The 26,368-nt window shown below is 38.7% G+C and overlaps 1 protein-coding gene across 1 annotated transcript in view; it reads left to right on the top strand.

Moving 5' to 3' along the window:
* ptprua (protein tyrosine phosphatase receptor type Ua) overlaps positions 1–26,368 on the top strand; it is a 217,789-nt gene that overhangs the window by 163,537 nt on the left and 27,884 nt on the right. Inside the window, 9 exon segments of the mRNA XM_057354219.1 lie at positions 1,081–1,183; positions 1,419–1,710; positions 5,470–5,506; positions 9,123–9,261; positions 12,268–12,428; positions 17,590–17,777; positions 20,049–20,121; positions 20,442–20,518; positions 24,335–24,371. Of these exon segments, the coding sequence (XP_057210202.1) occupies positions 1,081–1,183; positions 1,419–1,710; positions 5,470–5,506; positions 9,123–9,261; positions 12,268–12,428; positions 17,590–17,777; positions 20,049–20,121; positions 20,442–20,518; positions 24,335–24,371 (1,107 nt within the window).

Here is a 26,368-nt window from a genome sequence, read left to right on the forward strand (position 1 = left end):
CTCTTCTTCCTCGTGTTTATTCATGCGTGTGTTTCTTTTGAGGCGCGGAACTTTGTTCCCATAAGTATATCAAATGGTGCCATCCCACACGCCTGCACGAAACAAATCCAGCAGTATCGCTGTGATGTCAGCACTCACAATCGCTCTACTCCAGATTTTCTGCTTGTTTTGCTGTTCTGAAGGCTGAGACATTGACCTGTTTCCGTGTACCGCCGCGCTAATTGACTTTCGATAATAAGCGGGAAACGGGAGCGGAGCTCGTGTTCCCGGGAGACTTTAGAAAGGAGTGTAGATCGCTCTTATCCGCCTCCAGTGCAGTGTTTTCATTGCACTTGTGTGGCGTGCTCTGTCTGGGGCGGGTTCGGAAAGGCCTCTGTGGAGTAAGAGTTTCGTTTCTGTGGAAAACCAAGACTAATTTGAAGGATGTGTGTGTTTGTGTGCTTCATGCGGGTGAGTGTGTATGATGCTGTTTTGCCAGTCTGCATCTCTTTAGTCTCAGACTCAGACGTCACGCCAACGGACAATCAGATGACGACTTCGAACGTGTGGAAGTGTTTACAGAAAAGTGTGCCTTATGCAACAGATGTTTAACGGCTAAACATCTGTTGCATAAGGCACACTTTTCTGTAAACACTTCCACACGTTCAAAATCGTCATCTGATTGGTTGAATTTCACAGGATTTCCGGCAGACGTGCGTATCGCGTCCTTTAACAGTCCATCTGGAAACCACACGAAGCCGTCTGATCTAAGAAGTAAGCTGTCGTGTTTACAACGGTTTCTATAAGAATTTATCACCATCGACTAAATGCTTAATTCTTAAGGTTAATAAACTTATAATCATTTTGTTGCTGTTAACTTTTGACACGTTCATGAATGTACAGCGGTCTGTTACTGCTGGGACATTTCCACGCCTCTAAACATGACGCGGAACAAAACCAAACGTGATGGGTTGCTTTACCTGTCAGTCAAATGGCCTCTTGGGCGGGCCTTGGCCAAAGAAAGCGGCGATAAGTTCTGGCTACGCGAGACTAGCATCTCATTACATTTCTCTGTTTGCTTCTGTTCCAATTTTGTCTCAGCTCCTGCCTTTGACTACGAGGACATCCCCTCTCAACTGAGTGAATCTGAGAGCACCATCACAGTTCTTCTGCGTCCAGCCCTGGGAAGAGGAGCTCCTGTGAGGTAACAGATGATGTCATACAAATAGTATGATCTGTATTGGCAGAAGTGAGAGAGTGTACGTTTTGAATGTTTATGTCTTCTAAAAGTCATTTTTGTTGTGGTCTTGGAGCATACTATCTTAAGGCTAGCAAAAAACTTTCCAATCGGATGCAATCCTTTTATGAATGTATTATATAGTATATACTGTAGTGTCCAGCGGTTGGATGTGTCAAAGGCTCCGTGTCCTCCTGTGCAGCACATATCACGTGGTGGTGGTAGAGGAGGACGGCTCCAGGCAGGTGAGGAGGCGGGAGTTGGGTCACCAGGAGTGTTACCCTTCACCGTCCTCTCACGGCGAGTCTCCGGGTGGCGGAGCGAGTGGCATACCTACTCATTACTAAGCCGCTGAACTCCCTCCCAGCAGCCTGCCTGAGGCCACGCCTTTCACCGTCGGCGATAACCACACCTACAACGGCTACTGGAACACACCGCTAGACCCCAGCAAGAACTATCTCATCTACTTCCAGGCCTCCAGTAACTTCAGAGGGGTGAGTCATAACATCCACCCAACAGACGCTTGTGATGACACATGCCTTCTTGTGTCTCTGTTAGCACATTTGGTTAATGATACAAAAGAAAAGTCAATGGGTTGTACACTGGTGTAAATGTACACATTTCTATAACTGATCTCCAAGTATGATGTATGAGTATGATGCCTGTGCTGTCTCTCTCTGTTCATTGGACAACCTTCTACCCGTTGAGAGAATTACAGCAGTCAACTCTCGCATCTTCATGTCCTTCATACTCGGGCAGGGGATGCAATACACTTGCAGCGTTCCGAAAGATTCATTTGAGGTTTTCATACATGAAACTTTAATTTGCTGCCACACATCATTAATTCTTCACACGCTACAGCGGGATGCTTCAAGGATCTAAACTTCACTCTGTTCTTAATCTCTTCCTGTCTTATCAGATTTATTCCTTAAAGAGATACCCCACCCAAAAATGAAAATTCAGTCATGAATAATCCAACCTCAAGTAGTTCCAGACCGGTTTAAATGTCTTTCTTCTGTTGAACACATATTTTGAAAAATGTTAGCGACTGAGATATATGAGGTATATGGCATTAAAATGGCAGTCAAGAACTGTTTGTTTTGGTAAATTCTTTAAAAAAAAAACACAAACAGAAAAAATGCAAAAAAAATGTCCTTGTATGGTAGTCAATTGTGGCCCAGAAATGTCAGTTTCTAACATTTTTCGAAATATCCATCTTTGTGTTCAACAGAACAAAGAAATGTATACAGGTTTGGAACAACTTAAGGCTGAGTAAATGATGACAGAATTTTCATTTTGGGGTGAAGTATCCCTTTAATGTCATTCCAAATATATTTGACTTTCTTTCTTCTGCAGAACACGGAAGAAGATATTTGGAAGAACATTGGTAACCAAACGACATTGAACCCCATTGACTTCCAAAACCACTTTTCTCAAAAATATCTTCTTTTGCGTTCCACAGAAGAAAGATTCTTATAAAGGTTGAAATGACCTGAGGATGAATAAATGATGACAAAATAAACCTTTATTTTTGGTTGAACTACCCAAACTTAAATGTTTTAATTCGTTTGGTTTTTGATATAGACTCTTTTGTAGAAACGTGTTGCTGTCAATATAAACCACGTGACTCTGGAAGTACTACCTACTTCCAGAGGTAGTATTGTATTCATTGAAAGGACTGTGTTAAAATCCCCCTTCTAACGGGCAGTAATGAACATGTAATAGGTGACAGACAGTAACATTAACCACTCAACACCTGACACTAGCCATTCAAAGTGAATTTATTGAAGTACAAGACGAGTCAAATGTATTCAGGTTATTGTTAATGGGACCCACACGCACTACCATTTCAATCAGACTAAGTGAATCTTTTAAACATGAACACCACTGATGGTTTTTATTTGGACTTTTATTCTTGATAATGAGGTGCGGGTTCATGAAGCGCTTTCACACTGGCCTGAATTTAAAGCGCAATTACTCTGACAAAAGCCGCTTAGTGAATCCTAACAGGCATATGGAGTGGGGGTGGGGGTTGGATGGGGGGAGGGGCTTAGTTTTGGAACATTAATTGTCGTGGTTTTTTTATTCAAGGCAAGCATATTTTGCTCATATTTAAGGTTGGGAATTTGAACAAACCTCCATTAGGTATTAAGCCCTGTATACATTTACAGTGACGTCAACCAGAAGCCAAATGTTGTCTACTTCTAAAAGATAAATGCAGTGACCGTCCATCCCTCCTCATCACCAACCCGTAACAGTAAATCCCATTAATGGATCTGACGGATAAACACGTTTTTATTCGGAATATTGGCTGTATTGAATTGTGGAAAATATCTGGGCAGTGCCGCGTGTAACAGCCCCTGGTAAACCAATATAAAACGTGATCCGCATAATATCATCTCATCTGAAAGCGCTGATTTTTACAGCTGGTCTTCAGCATCACCCTAGAGCCCCGTAACCTGTACAGAATGCAGCAGGACACGCTTAAAGGACGTGTTGGACATCTGTGTTAATGTTGTCACATCTGCCCTGGTGAACGATGGCCACGAGACGAGGAAACAACATGAAGCAGATTTTCAATTAAAAAGGCAATTTAACAGCAGTTTTGGGCGAGAAAGGTCTCAACTCCAATCTAGGTAGAGCCATTTGCGTAATTGCTCTGTGAAGTCACAATTTGCATCTGCAAATCTTAATTTGCTAATATGTCTCTATAGCTCACTCTGTGTGTGGCCCAACATTTAATGGGAAGGGATTGCACTGTAAAAAAATACATTCTTACTAAGCATTTTTGTCTTGTTTTTAGTGGAAATATCGAAACGTCTTAAATCAAAATACAATTACTTGACAAGAAAAGTGAGCCGAGATATTTGGTCTTGTTTTATGAAAAATAATGTAAGAATTAAGTAAGTTTGTGGTAAAAACAAGTAAAAAAATCTGTCCATGGGCTGAGAAATATAAACTTGAATTTAGTTTGACCTTTTTCTAATTCAAGTTTATATTTGTCACCCAGTGTGTACACCTGCTTTTTCTGTCTTCTAGGATGTCTTCCTTTAGCCAGATTCTAACATGGCATTACATGCATCACTTGTAGAGGAGGCAATCCCAGAATGCACTGCATTCCGCTCAGAACAAAACAAATTCATCCCAGATGTCAGACAAAGTGAGAGGAATGATGACTTAAACAATAGGCCCTTTCACAAATCCGGTCTTTTTGTGTGAACAGAACCTTTGCGGTAAATCAGTACTCCCAATTTACCAGGAATAGGAGTTGTAAGATTACCGGCAAATGACCAGTATGAGGCGCTGTGTGAAGAATGAGGATTACCGGTAAGAGCACGTACAACGCATGAAGGGCTGACTGCTTTGGGCCAATCACAACACTCTCAACGCAGATGACGCGCACACCATGCACTGTGTCTCTCTTCACATTTCTGCACTGAAGTTGTTCAAAACGGTGCCAAACTGCTCACGTCCCTCGCGCACCTTCTGAGTAAGTCTGCGTGTATGAACATTACCGTTTACGCCCCCAGTTTTTTTTTCTCGCGTCTCTGTCATTCAACAATAAAAATGATGAAAACAAGCTAAAATGTAATTGTTGTACCCAATATTTCTCTGTGTTGTTTAATTTTAGGTTTATTAGAGCATCATGTTGTTTTAGGGATACGTATACGAAGATCTCTTCAGACATCTTGGAACGGTCATCATTACAGCGGCTCACAGTAAAAGTCAATGAGTTGTGCAGTCTCTGGCTGTAAAAATCGCTGGGATTTAAATTCCAAAACCTTTCACGTGGGAGAATGTGTTGATTTGTGTTTTTGTATGTACTGCATTTACTCAATATGGCATGTTTTTAAAACTATGGTCACTTTTTAATGTTGTGTTAGCTAACGCCTTGTTGTTTTGTGTTAGTTTAGCAATTATGATGTTTAGGTCTACACATTTGATATTCATTATTATCACTCATTACTCTCGGTTATTACCGTCCAATTTGGCGGACGACTTAAGTATCGCAGCCCACAGCGGCCTAGAGCATTCTAAATGGGTTTTCATTTAACAGGCACTGCAGGACCTTCACGTCTAGCTAACGTTCCTATTCATTTGCTAGTAAATGTCATCAAAGCGAACATTTCTATTTATTTCTTGCCGCCTGTGGGATCGCTAGTCACATATTCAGATAAATCACACACACGTGCTCTCTCTCTTAGCCTCAGATAGCCCTGATAACTTACATCCACTCTGTGTTTTGTCCTCAGGAGACCCGGATTAACTGCATTCGGATCGCTCGTAAAGGTAATTCATTCTTTATCTGCACTGTTTACACACTGCAGGGCATGTCTCATTGACAGAGCACATACATCAGCGCTAACCGAACGTCCCCGTTGCTCTCTCACTCGCACTTTATCGGGAGATGAATTCCTATTTGTTATCTTAACGTGGTACTCTCGCTAAACGCAATCGCTGATGCTTTCAATTCACCTGGTATTATAATGCACATTACCCAAGCATTCCTCATTCGAGTCCAACACGGTGTGCCCATAAACGTGAAATAGATGACCGAAAACGCGAAAAAGCAACAAGCGAGATAAAAGAAGAAAAATGCTGATTGGAGCAAAGCATAGTGTGCTGCCTACATAGGCAGTATTTGAAGCATCAAATTTCGCTATGCGAAAAGAATATTTGATACCCCGCCATCGTTATTTCTAAATCTGTGCATGTATCCAACAGCAGTGGTTCTCAAACTGGGGGGGACCCAAGATGGATCCAGGGGGGCCACAGATTTTGTGGCATTTTATGAAATCTAGAAATTTGTCATAGATTTTATGCAATCAAACATCAGAAAACTAAGACCAGCAACCAAAAGAATTGATGTTCCAGCAATGTATAACTGAATATGTTTTTGGTTCAATTACAATTCTTACCTTATGATTTTAAGTCTTTATTTGGGGGGGGCGCAAAGCGATGCACTCTACACAAAGGGGGCCTTACAGCGAAAATGTTTGAGAACCACTGTCCTACAGGTATTATAATTCACTACAAAACATTGCTATACGGTAAGTTTCCAATATCATGTTCCTAATATTTAATTAATTGGTTAATCGTTTTGTTCGGTTCAACCTTGAATCTGTATGAAGTATTTACATGAAACCACACACCGAGCACATACTACTATACTGTCCAACCTGCTGAGCATCTCGCTTTACAGTACCTGTCATATTGGGTTCATTCTGTATTTATTTAGCCTGACAACAGAGGATGTTGTAATTAACTTTCCCGCTGCAGATGGCATAATGATGATGCACTTCCATTTCTGTGATTTTTCAAATGGCAATTTCTGCGGTTGGAGACGCCGCAGGGGCTCAGACTAATCGAGAGAGAGATTTCATGCTGTTCACTGGACCCGTTTGGAAATTGACTGCATTCACACAGAAAGAAAATGGAGACAGAGACCCACAAGACCACAGGGGCACATTTAAAATGGCCGCCAGTTTCACTTCACGACTTCCTCAAATTTGCAGCCTAATCACACCACAATGATTTGCTCTTCCTGAATATCCAATGTGAATGAAATATAGTCGAAATCTGTTCCTCGTAAACCGTTTGTACTCCTTGTCGCTCTTACCAAACAAAGACTGTTAGTGTCGCAAGCCAAAGTTTGCATTACATCTGCCACATATACAATATTCCGTCCAAGAAATGTTCATTGGCTTATGAAGGGTGCATCTGTCTGATTTGTTAAACCATCCATCAGTGATTGTTTGTACAAGACGTTTAGAAGTCGTAACAGACTAGCGTGCAGAAAAAGTTTTTGGTGAACATACAAGGAGACATTGTGTTAATTTACAACTAGTCTTTTAAAGATATTCAATTATTTTTAAAGACAAAGGCAGAATTAAGTTCTTTATGATGATCGCCTATTGCATATCAGGTCTAGCAGCGGAAATATTACTATCAAGAAAACAAAGAATACTTAAAGGTCCAATGTGTCACTTTTTTGGAGGATCTATTGAAATACAATATAATATACATAACTGTCAGAGGTGTATAAAGACGTTATGTTGTTATTACCTTAGAATGAGCTCTTTCTATCTACATACATGGTCTCCTTACATGGAATTCGCCATGTTGTTTCCACAGTAGCGCTAAACGGACAAACTGCTCTACAGAATGCGTTTCATAAATATGTGATCTCCTTCGGCAAAGAAGCGAAAACGTGACGACATATTTGTTCTGTGAGAACCGCCGTAGTGCTTCGAAAAGGAGGTGTGGAATGAGCTGTTGGTTTCAATTTGCAACCTCACCACTAGATGCCGCGAAATTTCATACACTGGACCTTTATAGCTGTGTGACTTGACAACTTTTAATGAGAAAAATTCAAACAAAAAACAAACTGTGCAGATGTTCAGCATCATAAATGGTGTACTGGTTGAAGTTTTCTTAAAGAGACAGTTACCTTAAGTTGATGTAAGAAATTCAAGTGTTCATTCCTTCACTGTAAAAAATGATTTGTTGTTTTGTTGGTTCAACTGAAAAGTTAAAATGTTAAGGCAACCAGGTAACTTTTTTTTTAAGTTGAACCAACAAAAACAACATATTTTTTTAAGTGTTGGTGCACGGAACCTTATGTTTCTTTCTGCCAGTGTCTGTTTTTTGAAGTGCACCAATGACTGAAGGCTGCTCTGATGGGAACAGATTTAAAATCTAGTCAATTTGGGACACTTATCTGCAGGACTTTGTGTACTAGACTGGATCCAAAGTTCAAGAGCTGAAATCATGTCCATTATGCCTAAATTTGAGCTGTTTTCAATGAGCAGGAAGCCAGTGCGCTTTAAAGACATTACAGAAAAGAGACATTCAGTAATTTGGGTAGGAGTTCAAACCATTGACATACACAAAGACACTACAATATGGCGATGCTGTTGGAAGCACTCAATGCAGCATCCGTTGATGTCCATCTTACATGGGTCTCACGTGTCACTGACCTGACCTCAGTTTTTAAAGTCCCGGTGTGCTCTCGCTCTTAGGCCGTCCCAGGTTGAGCTCTTTCCCCTGTGGCTTGTTCATGGGCTGCCTGATGCTGATAAAGCTTTCCTTCATCTCCGTCCAACCGCTGTGATACCTTCACCAGATTAACATACAGCCATGAGCCAGCGTTACCTGGCGTCTGTTCTAATCTCTTAATGCTCATCTGCTGCTTGTGATAATATACCATGCTAAAATTAGGACTGGACGAGACACAAACAGCTAGAACAATGATATCTTATAATAAAAGCTTAATAATAAAAAATATTTGTATAATATAAAAAATAGTCATTACACTGCAAAAATGTCATTCTTACCAAGCATTTGTGTCTTGTTTTTAGTAAAAAAAATCTACAACTTCTTAAATCACAATACACAATTACCTGACAACAAAAGTGACCTAAGATATTTAGTCTTGTTTTATGAAAATAATTTAAGAATTCATATTAATTATATTTTTCTCCTTAAAAAGAGACTTAATATCTTAGGTCACTTTTCTTGTCAAGAAAATGGATCGTGATTTTTAGAATGTTTAGATATTTGTACTACAAAACAAGACGAAAACACTTAGTAATAATATGGTTTTTTTTGCAGTGTATAAATTATATTGTATACAATAATCATGTTTTTCTAAACAAAATGAAGGAAAGTTATAGATTTTAGATGTATAATTTATTATAGATATTGCCGATCATATTTAGTATCATTTCAAACCAAATCATTTCAAAGCCTTAATTTACAATTCTAATCACTTATCACATTATTTTAATAAATAAATATTCAACATATTGCCAACGTTCTAGAAGATTTCCATTTATTACCACAATTTTCTGGTGATCTCTACTTTGCTGTCTCTCCCTGAAGTGTATTGTCTTTACACTCACAGCGGCCTGCAAGGACCACAAGCGTGCTCTGGAGGTATCCCAGCATGCCGAGGACATGGGTCTGATCCTGGGGGCGTGTGCCGGGGGTCTGGTGGTTCTCATCCTGCTGCTAGGAGCTATTGTGATTATCGTGAAGAAAGGGTGAGCATGTGTGCGCGGTCACATTCAATTCAAGTGACTATTAGAACAACTTTCTCTTGAATACCTGATTCTGATGATCAAGTGAAGTATTCGGATGAAAAACAAGGTAAATAGTTCTCATTAAGTCATGCTTGTCAGGCATGGACATAAAATACAGACTTTATGATTGACGGATGCCACAGTTGACCAATGAGAGTCAAGTATTACATGAGCTGTACATTTTCTTGGTAGTCATGTAGTAAGCAGAATAATGTTCAGTCAGCGATTATCATGAAGCCCTTCTGTTGAAGGTGATGCAGAATCTCCTTGTATCATGATGACACGCATTTATTGATAATGAGCAGATGATGTATACTTTATCCTTTATTTAGTAAAAGCTTAATAATTTTGATCAGATCATGACTGATGTTGTAGGAGATTTATAAAGGTGCTTTTCTTTTGAGAAATACTTTTGCCAACAGAATTGTAATGGTTGTGTCATAAAATACAGACGACTGTTGCTTGTGTGAATAAGAGTTTGTTAGAAAAGTAAATCTGTCACGTTTATAACTGTTTAACAGTTTTAATGTGTGCTGTGTCCATTTGACTCATTTCTCAAATCCATAAACACTCTTCTCGTGTTCTCACAATATGCAAATCGGTTACTTATTTTATTAACTTTACACACAAATTCAGCTTTTTATATCATGTGAAAGCATTAGAATTTAAAACTGTCACTGCGTACAATTCTCACACTGTTCTCACCACGCCCATGCTAAAATGCAAAACTGTTCACACTTCTCTCAAAATCTTTGGATTTAGAAATAAAAACACAGAGACGCTCAATATGATCTATAGAGGGTTGCATCAGACACACACGCCTGGCCCGAAGGTAACTTCCGCTCTGTGTTTGGTTATATAATAACAATTTATATGAATATGAATAACATAGTAATAAACAGTTATGAATAATAATTATATTATTGGAATGCTTGATTCTGATTGGCCAGCTGCGACATTTGCATGTTCGTTATTCCCAGATAAAAACCTCTCAAAACTAATAACACATGGAAACCCGGATGCAGCAAATCATTTAGAGGGTTTTTCTTTCACAGGGGTGGTTTAGTTGGACCCAAACGAAACACTCCAAAGAGTTCTCCAGGCAAAGTAGAATTATTTCAAAAAGAAAGTTTATCGCAAGAAAAATAATCCAACAAAAGTTCTTCGCGGACAGAGGCATTAATACCAGTTGAGGCAATGGAAAAACCCACATGGGAAAATTAAATAAAAACAAACAACAACAAAGAAAAACTCCACAAGGGGAGAAAACCAATCCAGAGAGCATAAACTATACAAATGACTAAATTAACTTTACTCGAGGTAGCTTGGAATGGGGGGAACGATGCCGGAGACTAGCAGCCAAGACTCAAAAACCGAGTATGGAACAAAGGGAAAAAACACAACTTAAATACCCTAGGCCGGGGAAACAAGGCACATGTGGCTTGGATAACACTAATGAGGGAAACACAGGGGCCTCTAGAGGCACGGAGAGCAACTACAGGAGGAAGGATGCTGACAAAAAACGAAAGTAAGCGGCTTTTCCTCACGGAAGGTCTGCATACAGCTAATAAAATATTTCAAATTCACATTTCATGTCCACTTTTTTTCTCATTGTGGCAAGTAGCCGTGTAATAAGCGCCATAATGTACAAGCAGCCGTCTGTTATCGCGAAATAAGCCCCTTCAGTGTGAGGACTGTCAGGGATTATTTCTGCGATAACAACCGGCTGCCTGTACATTATCCCTTACTTATTGTATGTTAATTGTGTTGAATTAATTAAAAACTACTCAGCTTCTTGTAGACATCCGCGAAGAAAGTGTTAAGTTTAGCCACATGACATTTGTTTTTGTTTTTTACAATACTGAAAGTGTTCAAATTAAATATCATGACAGACATTGTGGAAGCAAAAGGCTTTTGAAAACCTGAAACAACCTTCTATAGGCATCAAGTGAGAATTTGAGGCTGCATTCATACTCTACTGGAATGCGACTGCTCATATTTGACCCAGATCTGGGTTTTTTTTTGCATGATGGTGTGAACAGCACAAACCACATGGAATCTGATCTGTTTGATTCTGATTTGAGCCACACACATGATCTGATGTTTCATCATTCAAAATCAGTCAAGATCATGTGATTTTGAATAATGTGTTCATCAGTGTTTGATTTAGTCTCAAAAGATTGAAGCTTTCACAAATGAGCTTCTACAGTGGTTCTGATTTGGTTGTAATTATTTCAAGAAATGTTAAGAACAATTATAACTCGCCTTACTGGGTGTCAATTTCTCTTTCTATGTTCATCAGAAGAGACATCTATTCGTACTCTTACTACCCGTGAGTAACTTTCTTATCAGTTTCCATAATACCCAATTTTCAGTTCTGTCTTCCATCCACATTCTGTCTTTTCTCTCTCTCTACCATCTCCAGATTCCCTTTGAATAGTTAGTGGTGTTTGCTAAAGCAGGTGTGATAGAGATGTTAAACATCAACTAGTTTGCTGGGGAAAAACTAAAGACAGGAAAACTTCATAGACTTCCAAATGAAGGAGCGACCCAATGTTGGCCAACAAACACCCCTGACTAAGCGCTAGCAGCCAGGCAGACGTGCCCTAGAAACAACCTAGAACACCCTAGCAACCATATATCAACATGCTAAAACCACTTGCAACACACTAGCAGCTACATTTAAAATGGATAAAATCACTCAGAACTCCTTAGTGACCACATACAAACACCCTGGCAACCACCAACAACCCCTTTAGCCATCCTAGCCTCACAGTGGACTTAAACAACAAACCACATCTTAGTTTCTTTAGAAAATGTAAAACATCTAGTTGCTGTTATGTGTGATGCAATCATCAATCCCACAATCCTCTAGCCCTTCACCGTCTTTTATCTGCTCTCTCTTCTCCACTCATGTGCACTCGTCCTTTGCTCTCTCAGTCTTTTGATGTGTCTCATACTCCGCAGCAGGAAGAAGGTGAACATAAACAAAGCGGTGATGACGTATCGTCAGGAGAAGAGCCGGAAGCTGGGATCACTGGACTGCAGTACCACAGAGCACAGCACGCTTCAGCAGGACGACCGCACCGCACACACATTCATGGATTCACATAACTGCACTGCTCGCAGTGAGTACACACCAACACACACATGCCATCTTCACTTTTACAAAATGTGTCAACAACACTTTGTTTCAATGGACGTTCCTCTTCCAGATACAGGAAAATGTCCATGGTTGTGATTGGAGCACTTGGACACATATCTACATACATTTTCATAGACGATAATTGGCATTTATTCAACACTGTCTTTACGCAACATAATAACTCAAGGAAACATTGTTCATCTGTTTTTTTGTACTGATTTCAATAGCAGTTCTTAATGACAATGACACACTTATTAATAATAGTGTTAAACACTGGATTTACATTTATTACAAACACACTGAGGATTACCTAATATAAATAAACATACTGCTGTTGTCTCCAAAGACAAAATACTGTAGATTTAAACTCAAGATATTTATACAATTCAGCAGCATGTTAAATTTAGAAGACAGCGCAAGGTGAAATTACACAAACAAATAAATACATTTTTGTTTAATCTTTCAGGCAGGTTGTTGAAAAATACTTCTAATAAGTGAAGTAGTTTGTGTTCATCCAGAGACCAACATTGCACATTTTATTTGTGACGTCTCACAGATGTGGCAACACAATCTCCACTAGTTTATCAGATGAATTTTTTTCTCATGTTTTGGTACAATCAGCTTTTGTACCAGAGACGGATACGTTTACTACAGTTTTTTCTAACCGTATGTTTTTGTATTATTCACATCGAAAAAATGAGTTAGCCACGTAAAGATCAGGCTGGCTGTATTGCTCTTGCAAATGATGGACAGACATGCACACGTTAATCGAGAGTGTTCATGACCCTGTAACGTTCAGAAGGGTGGATTTCCGAGTAATCTGTTGAAACTTGCAGTGTGTTTTGATTATAACTCGTAAAGCTTGTGATAGTAAAGGCACAATGTGCTATTAATGTATGACATTAAAGTATTGTGAGAACTGTTGAGTCGCTTTCACAATCGGTCTGCACAGCACCACGTGAAGTCGAATACATCTTTGATTTTAACTGTAGTAAAAGCGGAAGGCAAGAATAACACAGACGTGACACCATTGACCGGTGCCTGTCATAGTACTTACAGAGAACCCAGACACAGACAGCAGATCAAACAAAAGACTTTTATTAACAAAGAAAAAACCCACGATGGGGCAAACACGGGAAAAAATAAAACGACTAGAATAACACGCACACTTCTTCCAACTGGCAAGGCACTGAAGGCAGGAACAGGGCAAACTAGACGCGAGGTAACAACTAAAACCAACCAGCACAGGACAGCGAACACAAGGGCATTAAATAGGGAAAACTAATGAGGGATAATGACAACGGGCAGATGTGGAGAATGAAACACTAAAGGGAAGTTAGACGGGGAAACGAGGGGGCGGGGCCAAGAGAAGCGACAGGAGAGCACATGGCACTAAGCAACAAAACAATGGCCATGTGCTTCCACACAGAACACAACAAGCACAAAAGACATGATACTGTCACAACCCTGTCCACAAAACTAGAAAACATCTGACAAGGAGGACAGGATCATGACCAGTGCGACAATGAGGAGGGACGTTATACTGAATAAACTGTGGCTTTTTATGGATTCAGACATTGTGGAAACATCTGGGAAGTACGCACATGAACAAAATATATAACAGTGTGCTAGTGTGAAAATCTTACATATTGTGCCTTTAAAAAAAATCACAAATATTTGATCTCATTTACATAGTAGACATGCATGTGAAACTAAATAACCGTAAATAACCTAAAGCATTCGTGCCTACAGATAATCGGAGAAATAAATCAACAGTAGAAACGTATAAACTGTATAACCAACTTCTTAAGTTTAGGGATTCAAAACTCTTTAAAGCTGTTATTGTTTGTGATTCAGCCAGCGGTCACAGTTTACTTGTGTACGCATATGCTCTGAGTGACTGTGACTGATTATTTAGCTAAATTAATGCTGTGGTTGAGTTCACAGACCCCCCCACACCCCACCCTATGGTTGTGCTGAATCCTTCTGCTGTCTAATACATGATGCTGCATTCATCTGTTGAGGACACACCTCACAATCACAAAGTCTGAGGTGTAGAGGAGACTCTTTAAACACAAGAGAACACAGACCAGTCTCCCATACCAACACCAGACCACCTGGAGCCAAAGTCTTGATACACACATGTAATGCCTCTATAGTAATAGAAGATAATAAATGAAGGGTTCTGTTGTGTTACTGTAGTCGTGTTAAGCCACTGTTTATCTGCATTAGTCATTGTTTGCATATGGATCAGTGTAATCTACCTACACGTATTCGTGATCTTCCCACACATCTCTGAGTAAGCGTTCTTATTCGTCCCGTGGAAACGACGAGTGTTATAATGTGCCAGTGCAGTGATATCGCTGGCTTTCTGCCGCTTCCTCCAGATGTCTGTGCTTATGCTATCTACATCACACTGTTTGTGTTGTATATGCTTGTGAAACCTTACAGATGAATAAACTAGCCTTCTGTGACTGTGATATAGCTGTACAGGCACAACGTGAAGCATGTACAGATTATTAATATTAATAATAGTGCTGTCAACTGATTAAAAAAAAAATCTGATTAATCACACATTTTTTCTGTGATTAATCCCGATTAATCACACACAACATTAATGTTTTTAAATATACTTTTACGTTCTAATAATTTCACATTTAATCTCCAAATCAATGTAGAAACAACGTTGCGTTGCGTTTTGCCGCGTACTACAGCTAGAAGCTGTCTGTCTATACTGAACGCGTCAAAGCAACTGTTTCAAATCGAGCTTAAATGGGCCTTTACATGAATGAGAGCATGATTATATAATGTAATGCTAGACAAAGGATGACAAAACAAACAGCCCAGCTAACAATCTTTGGTTCCCACAACGTTCCCCTAATGTTCGTTTTTGGTTCTCCAGGAAAGTTTTCTTTACGTTAATAGAACGTTAGTTTCTGGTTCCCATAACGTTCTGGGAACCAAAAACTAAAACTAACGTTAGGGGAACGTTACCCTAACGTTATAGAAACCATGAAACTAACGTTTTATTTCCGTAAAGATAGCCAAAAACAAACCTTAAAAAACTTTCTGGGAACCAGAAAATAATGTTAGGGGGACGTTCCCAGAACGTTAGCCTAAAATATTGTTCTAGGGTCCGCTTGGCCTCACTCACTACACATCAGTAATGAATACATCCATGCTGTGTTTTTATCCATAGCTTGTCTAATCTAATTAAAATAAGTAAATACATCATCCCACACAATATGGAGGATGAAATCAATGCATTAGATTATTATTTTAGCCTAATAATTCCTTTTTCATCACTGAAGTAGCCTAATTTTTTATTTAAACAGCACCGTATATCATTTCTAATAAAACCACACTGTGTGTAGGCCTACATAAACATCAGACATTATAGATATAGAAATAAAATAACCAATGACTTCAACACAATATTTAAAGCAGATTTTTATTGACAGAAGAATAAACATTTAATTATCTTCAGGCTAACAATATTCTTGTCTCACCACAGAAGTATAGCGCGGCTCCGTCTTTAGATATAACAATCAAAAGCCTAGAGTTTCAGTCCTTACATCATGGTCTGTTGATTTAGATGTGTCAAATCAATCGAACATCACGAAATTATAAATTTACTCTCAAATCTGTAAGTTTTTAAATAAAAATGAAATAAAAATAAACCGCTAAACTAATGTGTTAGTGAGTGAGGTAAAACGAAATGACCGTTAATTTTTAAATGACGGGAGTGCGCGGCAGAGCGGAGAATGCACGTGCTCGAGCGCACACACATACAGTAACAGACAACCACACTAAAGAAATACACATGGATATATATATGATTGTACTTTCATTTAGCTTAACTAGTTTATTATTTTCAGCCATTAAAGGGAACATTTATTAATTTCATTTGGTCAGTATAACATGTGTTAATGTGATCTTATAATTTCTGTATTGCACATGTCACTGACGTTTACCAGTTTTGACTATTTTTACCATTAAAAAATAACAAAAAAGAACCATCAGGGAACGTTGTTTTCTGGTTGCAAAATAATAACCAAAAAAGAACCATCAGGGAACGTTGTTTTCTGGTTGCAAAATAATAACCAAAAAAGAACCATCAGGGAACGTTGTTTTCTGGTTATTTAAAAAAAATCAGCCTGCAACGTTCTGGGAACATTATTCTCTGGTTGCAAAAAATAAAACCTGAAAAGAACATTCTTAGAATGAATTTTTTTTGGTTCCCAAAAAAAAACGTTAGGGGAACGTTCTGTGTTTGCTGGGAGATGCCGTGTTAATTGCGTTAAATATTTTTAACGCGTTAATCTGAATAAAAATAATCACATGCGTTAACTCGTTAACATTGACAGCTCTAATTAATAACCATAATTATTGATATTGTGTTAATACTACACATGATAATATTGTATATAATTCATTGTCAATATGTGGTTGACACTGCAGGTGGGAGTTTTGCTCCCGTTTAGCATTTTGAGGGAGATAAAAAAAGAAAAAGATGAATTTTACTGATAGCTTTTATTATTATTTTTATTTTATAATATTGCTATCAAGAATACTTTGGGCCACACAGTAATTGTGTATTGTCCTCATATTTTGATATTCCTGTATAGTACCAGCCGGCCAGTTAGAGGAAACAAAAGACCCTAGATGGGTCTTCATAAATAGACAAATCAACACATGAAAGACACAAGTCAACACAATGTAGAGGGAACAATTGTCTTTCCATTGGGTGTTGTATAACCCAATGGTTGAAGATGAAGGATACATGCCATTGAATCCAAAGAGAAATGTCAAAAGTTAAACAAATGTCAAAGTAATCCGGTACGTGTCATATAAGGGCATTTCTTTTGGACACAAAAGCTTTTGTTTTTGCAAGGGGGTTCCCACGGCACATCTGACTCTTAGAAAATCATTTCGACATCTCTATCTCTGTAGTTGAACTTCAATTCACACTCTCACAGTTTCACAGTATAAGCACGTCTGATCCCTCTTCAGCGAATTAAGTCCCACTGCAAGTCACACCTCGCATGACACGGCGAGTTCAAGGCTTGGGTTGTCCACTGTTGAGTGCACTCAGACCTGTTCCCTTTAGACTACAGTGGGTTTGTGTTTGTGTCCACCCGCAGATGAGCAGCGCAGCACTGTAAATGAATCCAGCAGTCTGTTGGGTGGATCTCCCAGAAGACACTGCAGGAGGAAAAGTTCCCCGTACCACACGGGACTGCTCCATCCGGCTGTGAGAGTGGCCGACCTGCTTCAACACATCAACCAGATGAAGACAGGAGAGGGCTACGGCTTTAAACAGGAGTATGAGGTGATGCCAGATTTACATTTTCAAACTTAACAAATTCATTTGAAACTTAACAAAATGAACTTTTAAAATGAATCTGTGAAATGCTTTGCATGAAGAAAGTGCGCTTGTGCTATTTGTTGATGTTTTGATATATGAAATGTCAAACCTACATTGAGTCAACCAAAGCATGGGTTGTGTCTAAATACCATTTTATAGCAACTGTACAGTTTTTTGAGTTTATTTCACATTTGGGTGACAGCTAAACAGCCTTTCCGATGACTTATTTTCATTGTCACTGGATCGGTTTTGCTCTTCCAGTTCTTATCTTTAAGACCACGAGTGGGAGGAAAAGATTGGAGATGGAGAGAGAAATATCGATTATGTGATTTGGTTGAGGATGAATGAAAGTAAGACAGACCTTGATGAAAATGTCACGCTGGGTAGCAGCTGAGCCTGCGGTGGTCTTGACTGAAAACAGGAGAGACGCAAAGAGAGAAAGTTGAATGGAAAGTGAGGTTCAAACACAGAAGTGCCAAAAAGATTTGAACTGTTTTCTAACCGGATCCAATACGACAAGTACATTTTTCAAGAAATCCAGACTGAAAAAAACTTGCATGGAAGTCAAAAACGTGTTTGATATTTAAAGCTGCAATCTGTAATAGTTGCCACTCTATTGCCATCTATAGGTTTAAAGCATAACATTGCAGGTTACTTTACATACATAAAGTATCTTTGCATGAGCTGAAGTCAAATTGCAAATGACTAATTTCCCATTAAATCGTACTCAAATTATAAATCATGTCAAGCTTGAGACAGTTTGCAACACATTTTTTTTTGACAGATTTCAACTTTAAAAAGCAGCTGTGAAACTCAGGAATGTTATTCTTATGTTGTTATAAAAATAAATAAATCATGTTTTTATAGCTTAATGGTAATGTTAGCAACACACACACACTCACACACGTGATAAAAACAGGTATTGTGCCCAACATGAAAATGAACACCCGCATCCCCATAATGCATCTGCGATGTGTAAAGTGCATCTGGCTTGACAAAATGCAGAAGCGGAAGGGGATTTAATGGACGAGTAGGAAAACGTGACTTGCACTTATTTTGGGGGTCTTTTTTTAAATTACAGTCATTTAGATGTAATTGCCAGGTGCTGTGGTTCACCTGCTTTGGGTGTGTGTGTGCTGAACAGCTGTCAAACATTAACTCCAAAACTGTACGGCATTAGAAAGCACTTAGACAGCCGGTGTACGCTGGCAGAGATCAGATCTTCCCGTCACACCTTTTTGTGTGTACACACAGAAAATACTTCTGAAAACAAGCAGCGACGTGATTTTTAAAAAATATGACAGCAAGCAAATATGCCACAGGAAACACTTTCACCACTCGAAAGAAAGATAATGTCATGTCAGTACAAGAGAGGCTGTATCATACCTGCTGGAAACTTTCTGTTGGTATTCCAGTTCATGTCAATGGCAGTTGTTTGGCTGGCGGAGGATCATCGCTCACGGGACTTCCCAAGAACCAATCATCTGAGCTGTAAACGTCACGTGACTAGATGTGACCACCAAGGGCAGAAGACAGGGAAAAACATCTGTAGAAAAACAACCATTAGAGTTCATTGCTCTGTCCAAGAAAATGGGCACCGTTAAAACATCTGCTTAACTATAAATACATATGACCCAGTCAGTGAAATCCATTTTTTTAATTTTTCTGAATTTACTCTTTTATACCATTCTGTGAACTACTAACAATATTTCTTACAAATTTCCAACAAAAATGTTGTTTCTATTTGGATTTATTTGCAGAAAATGAAAACTGGAGAAACAGGTGAAAAAGACCTCAAATACTGCACAGAAAACAAGTTCATATTCACTTTTAAGCAATAAAACAGTCGTATGTCTACATGTACTGTATTTTGAAAAATGATGTGATAAGCTGGATTTTGATCGCAGTTTTGTCTTGTCATGCTTGTCAGTCGTTCACGTTGCTGTTGGATGACTTGGATGATGGTTTGATTTTGTTGAATACAACAAACAGTGGACTGAAATGACCACAACACATCTAGAAATGATGATTAAATGAACATGTAAATGGTCTTTTCATTTATTCTGCGGCTATTTGTATTTTATGTAGACAGTAAATCACAAAACTGGGTCAGACATATGAGCTGTTTTTACACAAAGCTGGGCTAAAAATATAAAAGAATTGTATTGATTTCCTCTGAACATATTCATTCACGTTGTATTTTGAACATAACCGATGTAACCCGTGTGCCCGTAGAGTTTCTTTGAAGGCTGGGACATAACTGACAAGAAGGACAAAACCAAGGGCAGACATGACACACTGCTGGGTCGTAAGTGTCACACACACAGTAACAACACTGAACATGTGATATTTGATATTGAATATTTGATCAAATCTTTTATCGTGTCATTATGTATGCTTATAAAGAGTTCAGTGGGTTGTAAAGGCTGTACAGTAATACAACACAAATATCAGATTCATATCGCCTAGAAGTTCTGTTTTACTCTTTAGAAATTCACAGCAGACACAAATACTGCGTAAAATAGTCCGTTTTTATGTAGGTGGAACTATTTTCCAGCATTTTTTGGTGTTAAACAAATACTTATAATCAGTTTTCTTTGCTTGTCCTTAATGTTTAACCGTACACAGAAGACCGTCACTGTGTGAAAATGCATTCGCTCCTGGCTGATCCCAACTCGGACTATGTCAATGCAAACTACATCGATGTAAGTTTTCCTCTCATTCACACCTCGTGTCTTCTGTGCACACTGTCATCTTACAGGTGTTGTTTCACTGAACGCGTATGACTGTCATTAGCATTCCTACAAGATCGTAGCATCCTGTAAGGCTCCAGATCCACCGAGGCGCATGAGAACGCCGGTTGCGGGCGCTTGAACGCCGTTTTTTTTTCAAGCGTAGGCGAGTTGGTTACTATGATACGCCGAGCGCCAGCGCTGAGCCTGCGGAAAGAACGCCAGCTGCTGGCGGTTTCAAAAAACGCTGCGTTTCCGTTGGAAACAATTGGAAAAAAAACACCGTACGCCGGCAGAAGCGCCTCGGTGGACACAGCTGCTAAGAGCGGCTACTGTTCTTCCGCTTTGACACCCTGCCTGATTTTAGCAGAGACGTGTCTTTTCCTCTCCCAGAACCATTTGCTTTCGATACTCCTTTATATAACACATTCACTTCCCAGGGCGTTACTGTTAAAGTTAGCGGTTTGCTGATAATCCAAGCCATTTGATAGATAAAAGCTTTGGAATACTTCCCGTGCCACGTAAGAAGCCTCAATTTACACGAATCTCAGCAGAAATCTTTTGGCGGGTAGGTTACCCAGTGGATTGGAGAAATGAAAACCTCTCAGGACCAAAGATCTCTTGACTAACATGTAGATGAATTTCCTTTAACAGCATTTATTTCCATGGAAGAGCGTGGCTGTCGCCACTTACGGCCCGTTGTTATGATCAAAGCTTGTGAAATGCGCTGCTTTGCTGTACTTCTCGCAGTTAGACATGAATAGCACTTGGAAATTGGTTTGTACTTTTAGCAACGAGGTTGCTATTACTCAGGTGCATGTGCTAGAATACAAGACCTTGTCACTTCACCTTGATTTCTAACGTTTTTCATAAAGTGTCAAATGAAAGATGTGGTATGAATGCAAACAGCTTTGGCACGTTCACCCTAAAATCACCACTCACATGTACTAAACCAACACTTTGCCTGCCATTTTTGGCAGCTCTGTTTTATAAAAACGAATACTTTCATGCTTTTATATTTCAACTTGAACATAACATGTTCAAATGTTTTCATGGTTGAAGGGTTTGAATTGTGCTGCTAATATATATTGATGGAAAGGATTGTTCCAGTTCAGCCGTATGAACACGCATTGTTAGTGAGATGCCGTGAGATGACAGCATCAAGATACATATGACGTCTTGTTTGTAGCTAGCTTTTAGTTCTCAAGATGCCTTAAGCCTTTATTTCCTCTATTCCCTAGTTTTTCTCTAATCATCTTAATTAGTCTGTTTCTTTCTCTCTGTTTCTCTTTCTGTCTTTGTTCACCCATCTCTCTCTCTCTCTCTCTCTCTCTCTTCCTCCATTTAACTGTTTGGGATCTCTTAGATTCGGATAAACAGGGAAGTAAGTACTCTTGTCTTCTTTCTCTTTGCACTCATTTCTCCAGGCGTATCATGGCTCCGAAGTCTTTCGGAAACACTTTTCTGGCTCTTGACTTTACTCTGGCTTCGTTTGCTCTCATTGCATCACTTCCTTTAAGCAACGGCCTCGCACGCTTCTTAAAGACCTCATGCCATGCCTTCTTTTCTGTGTTCAGCTATTTCTGGTTGTAAAAGGAAGCTGAAGTGGGATGTGTTTAGAGAGATATGGCGCTTTTCCACTGCATTTCCACTGGGTAGAGTATCTAGTACCCGATACTTCTTTTACTACCACCTCGGTTGAGCTTCCAAGCGTACTGTACCGATACCAAAATGTGACGTGTTTACACACAGATCACTGATTGGGCCGAGAGAATCATTACCAGCTTCACTGGATTTGCAACACAAGAATACACATTTTTATTGGCATTTCGTTATACGCTTCGTGACTGAAATATAGAGATTGAGACCCTTAACGCAATGCTAAATGCAAGATTAGCTGACCCTCGTGAGCCGTCTAGCAAACCGAATGATCGTTGTCTTCTCATTGCTGTAAGATTTCCCAAACTCTCTGGTATTTTTAGCAGTGTTTTGTTTTGCTCCCATCCGCCATCGATATGCTCCATTACATAAGTGTTGTGCGTTTGTTTGTGTCGCATTTACGATGATGCTACGGCAGTAGAGGCGGCACAACTATGACGATAAATTTATAATCCCACCCTACTTTGAAGCGGTACTAAACTGGATTGGAAAAGTGCCGAAGTGAAGTGAAATAAACCTATAAATCGCTTATGTATGATGGTCAGCCCTTTTATCCAACATGATTTACATGTGAGGAACATCATACGCTATTTATTGTCCACGAGAAAGTTAAAGAATTTGTTTATTAGGAACGGTTTAAGTGCCAACATTCAAAGACATGTGACTCTAAAAGGCTGTGATGGTCTCAACAATAATTCACAGTTTCTCTGTATTGAACAAATGAATCCGACTGTGGTGGTCCAGATCTGACTGAGGGTCTCTCATGCCGTTCAGATTGATGTGGGAATCTAATCAGCTTTGACATTTCAATCATGTCTGGTGTTCATAAAAGAATTTGCATCATTTATTTCAACTTTATTTTCCTCCATGGTTTACCCACTGTCCTTTGCAAAAATATTTAGTAGTATATTTTTTTCTGGATTTTTTTACAGTAAGTAGTTTAATCACGTTTATGAGACAGTGATCAGACATGTTCTCTTAAAATGTGCTCTGTAGTGCTGGGGTCTGATTCGTCTAAATTAGCATGTAAAACATCGCGGAACTTTATTCTAAGCTTATAATGGATTTTTTGGCATTGAATTAAATAGAATTATATCTTGGAAAGCAATCTTGGATCTGCTTTCATTTTCCCAGTGACTTTTTTATGCACTGCATTATGGGATTGCCACATACATACTGTAAATCATACAAAACAGGCACGGTTATTTTGGGATTTAGCTTAAATGAATTAAAGGGACCATTTTGCTCCCTACTTAAAGTACAGCATCAGTAAGACAAAACATGTTCATAATATAGATAATTCAGTTCTCTGCCTTGCACAAAGAATAACCTTAAGACACCTATGAACAATTTTTAGCGTAACAGAGTAAATTGAAAATATTCTGAAAAAAATAATTGGATGTTCTAATATTTATTCAAATTGCGTTTTTTTTACTGCGTTCAAAAGAAATATGTTGATGTAAGTTTAAAAAAATTCATGGTCGACATCTTGGAAACCAGGATTAGAATCACCCAAGAGATGGCCATGTAATATCTCACGCTGTCACATGTGACATTTCAAGCTTTGCATTTTGTGTTTGGCATTTAGATTGCAGTCTTGTGTTATGTTTGAACAGAGAGAAATAACCGTTCTAAGATTAGCCTCAGTAAATTCAATTCAAAAACCTTAAAAAATGCAATATCAGATGATAAAATACGATATTAGATACTATGCTATTTGCTTGTTTTATCAAATGTCAAGTAGGAAATCTTTCACTTATCTCACATCTCATAACATCAGGCTTTATGAAGGCTGATTCTTCACAGTTTTACTGCATGTCATTTTGTGCTTTCTGTCTGTGTTTCTCTCTCAGCCTTTATAAGTTTGGGTCTTTGCCTTGGAGGCGCTCAAATATTCTCATCCATATTAAAGCCAAACTTGATTTCTTTCTTTTCTCTTTCTTGTGAAGAAAGTTGACATCCAGCATAAAGCAAAAGTATTTACTCCTGAGATTGATAGCGAGACATCATTTAATTATGCCTGAACAATATATACAGCATTCATTTTTTATTGATGTCTTTTTTAACAGTCTCTCACAATAACTCTGCATGTTGTTAGTTAAATAAAATGTCCTTCTTTTTGATTTTCAGGGTTACCAGCGCTCCAACCATTTCATCGCCACACAAGGTGAGTCTTTGTGCTGTTTTATAACAAATGCAACCTCTGAGACCTTCACACATTGTTGCCATAGAACAGCATTAAACAAAACTTTTCACAGGTTCGGTTCTCATAGAGAAACTAGAGATGAATGTCTTGATCACTTCCAGAGTGTGAAATACTGCCATTTCAGTTCAACAGCCCTGTATATCACTGTACAGATGCCAGCATCCCCATCGCCATCATTTGCATCCATACACCGAAATTCATTTGTTTGTTTGCTGTCTTCATTTTCTCTGTTTGTCTGTACAGCACACGCATCTCATCTCATTTCATTCTCTCTCTCCCTCGTGATAGTGGTACTGTTGAACATAAACTCCCTCCGGCCGCTGCTGTGCTCTGTTTGAGCAGGTGTACACACACAAGCGCGCGTGTGTATTTGGTTTGCTGGGTTGGTGATGTTTCCGGAGGTTTAAACTGGCTTTAGGGTATGAGATGTGCTCTGCATATAGATGTGCTCCGGACTCAATGAGCTGTAGCTGCAATCCCATCCCAAACCTCTTAAAGTGTTCCTGTTGCTAAGGTGCTTTTCAACATGTTGCTATGTCTTTATTATGATGCTGTGGGTGGTTACCAGGGTGTTGCTATGCAGTTGCTTGGAGCAATTAATTGTTCTGTATGGTTGTATGGCGATGTTCAAAGATAGCATTTGTGCACGAAGGCAGACAGGCTTCATAGGCAGCGTAACGGAAGTCTATTTGAATTATAAAGAGAGAGCGTCTTTGCAATAACCAACCACATATTTAAAAACTACAATACTAATTTCTCGCTAGAAATGCAATCAGAAGTTATTGAAAGTGAATTATACAAAACTATGCTCCAACGGGTGTTTCGGCCGACATTTTACTTTTTCGAGCTTGATCCTTCTCGACCAATCGCGTTCCTCGCATGCTGTTATGGAAACGAAAGGTCTCTGTCATTGGTTAGCTGTGAAAAAAGTGCTTGACGAAGGGCGTTTTGTTTCAGAAAAGGTTTTTCTGAAGAAAAAAAAAAACGGTTTTATATTATGATTATAATGTAAAACAGACGCTAGCAGCTTTAAAAACGAAGTCAAGGGTGAAAACGGCTTAATGCACGCAAAACAAAAGTAAAAACAGACTACATTTATTAACGCACCAAACATACATATTCAGCATATAATTGTGATGTTTTTATTCTTCCGCATGTTCTTGATTAGAAAATCAAGCATGTTCAGGCTCAAGTCGGCTCGTCCGTCCGTCCGTAAATAAAACCGGACACTGCAGGCTCAGATAAACAGTGCACTGACCAACTAACCAACTAAGTGCCAAAACATGAAGAGTTATCACTAACAGAATCATTAGAGCAGTTGGAAAGAGATTGAAAGATAAAAGCAAATGGTGGTTTATATTCTAAATAAAATGAACTGATGTTTGATATTTAGTTTTACATTATTTTTAATCCATCTTTATCACACATCAAGTCTATTTCTGTATATTATATTTTCTGTTAATTTCAAGAATGGTGATGTTAAAATATATATTTTTGTTAGTCTATCTGAGTTGCAAGTACTTTTTTGGGAAGATCACCCACTAGTTTAATTTTTATCATTAGTTTGCTACATTCATCAATATGACCTGAACATCACATTAACACAATCTTGATTAGTATCAACATTTACTAACCCATTCTTTTATTATATTGTAAAATTAGCTTGTGTAATATGAACAAGTTTTTCAGTAATTATCAATATATATATATATATATATATATAAATGCTGTCAATTCATGATACTTTAAACAATAATCGAGACTTTATTGTAGTCATTTTACCATTCAGCATCTCAACACCAAAAGAATGTAGTCTATTAAGCAAACATTAACAAGACCATATTAGAACTTACAGCTATACGAACATTGACATCCAAATTCATGTTTAGACTTGAGTCACCAAAAACATTTACTCCCCCGCTTGTCATTTTGAACCTGATGACTTTCTTTTGCAGAAC

Source organism: Triplophysa rosa, linkage group LG16 (genome assembly GCF_024868665.1).
Source record: "Triplophysa rosa linkage group LG16, Trosa_1v2, whole genome shotgun sequence".
NCBI lineage: Eukaryota > Metazoa > Chordata > Actinopteri > Cypriniformes > Nemacheilidae > Triplophysa > Triplophysa rosa.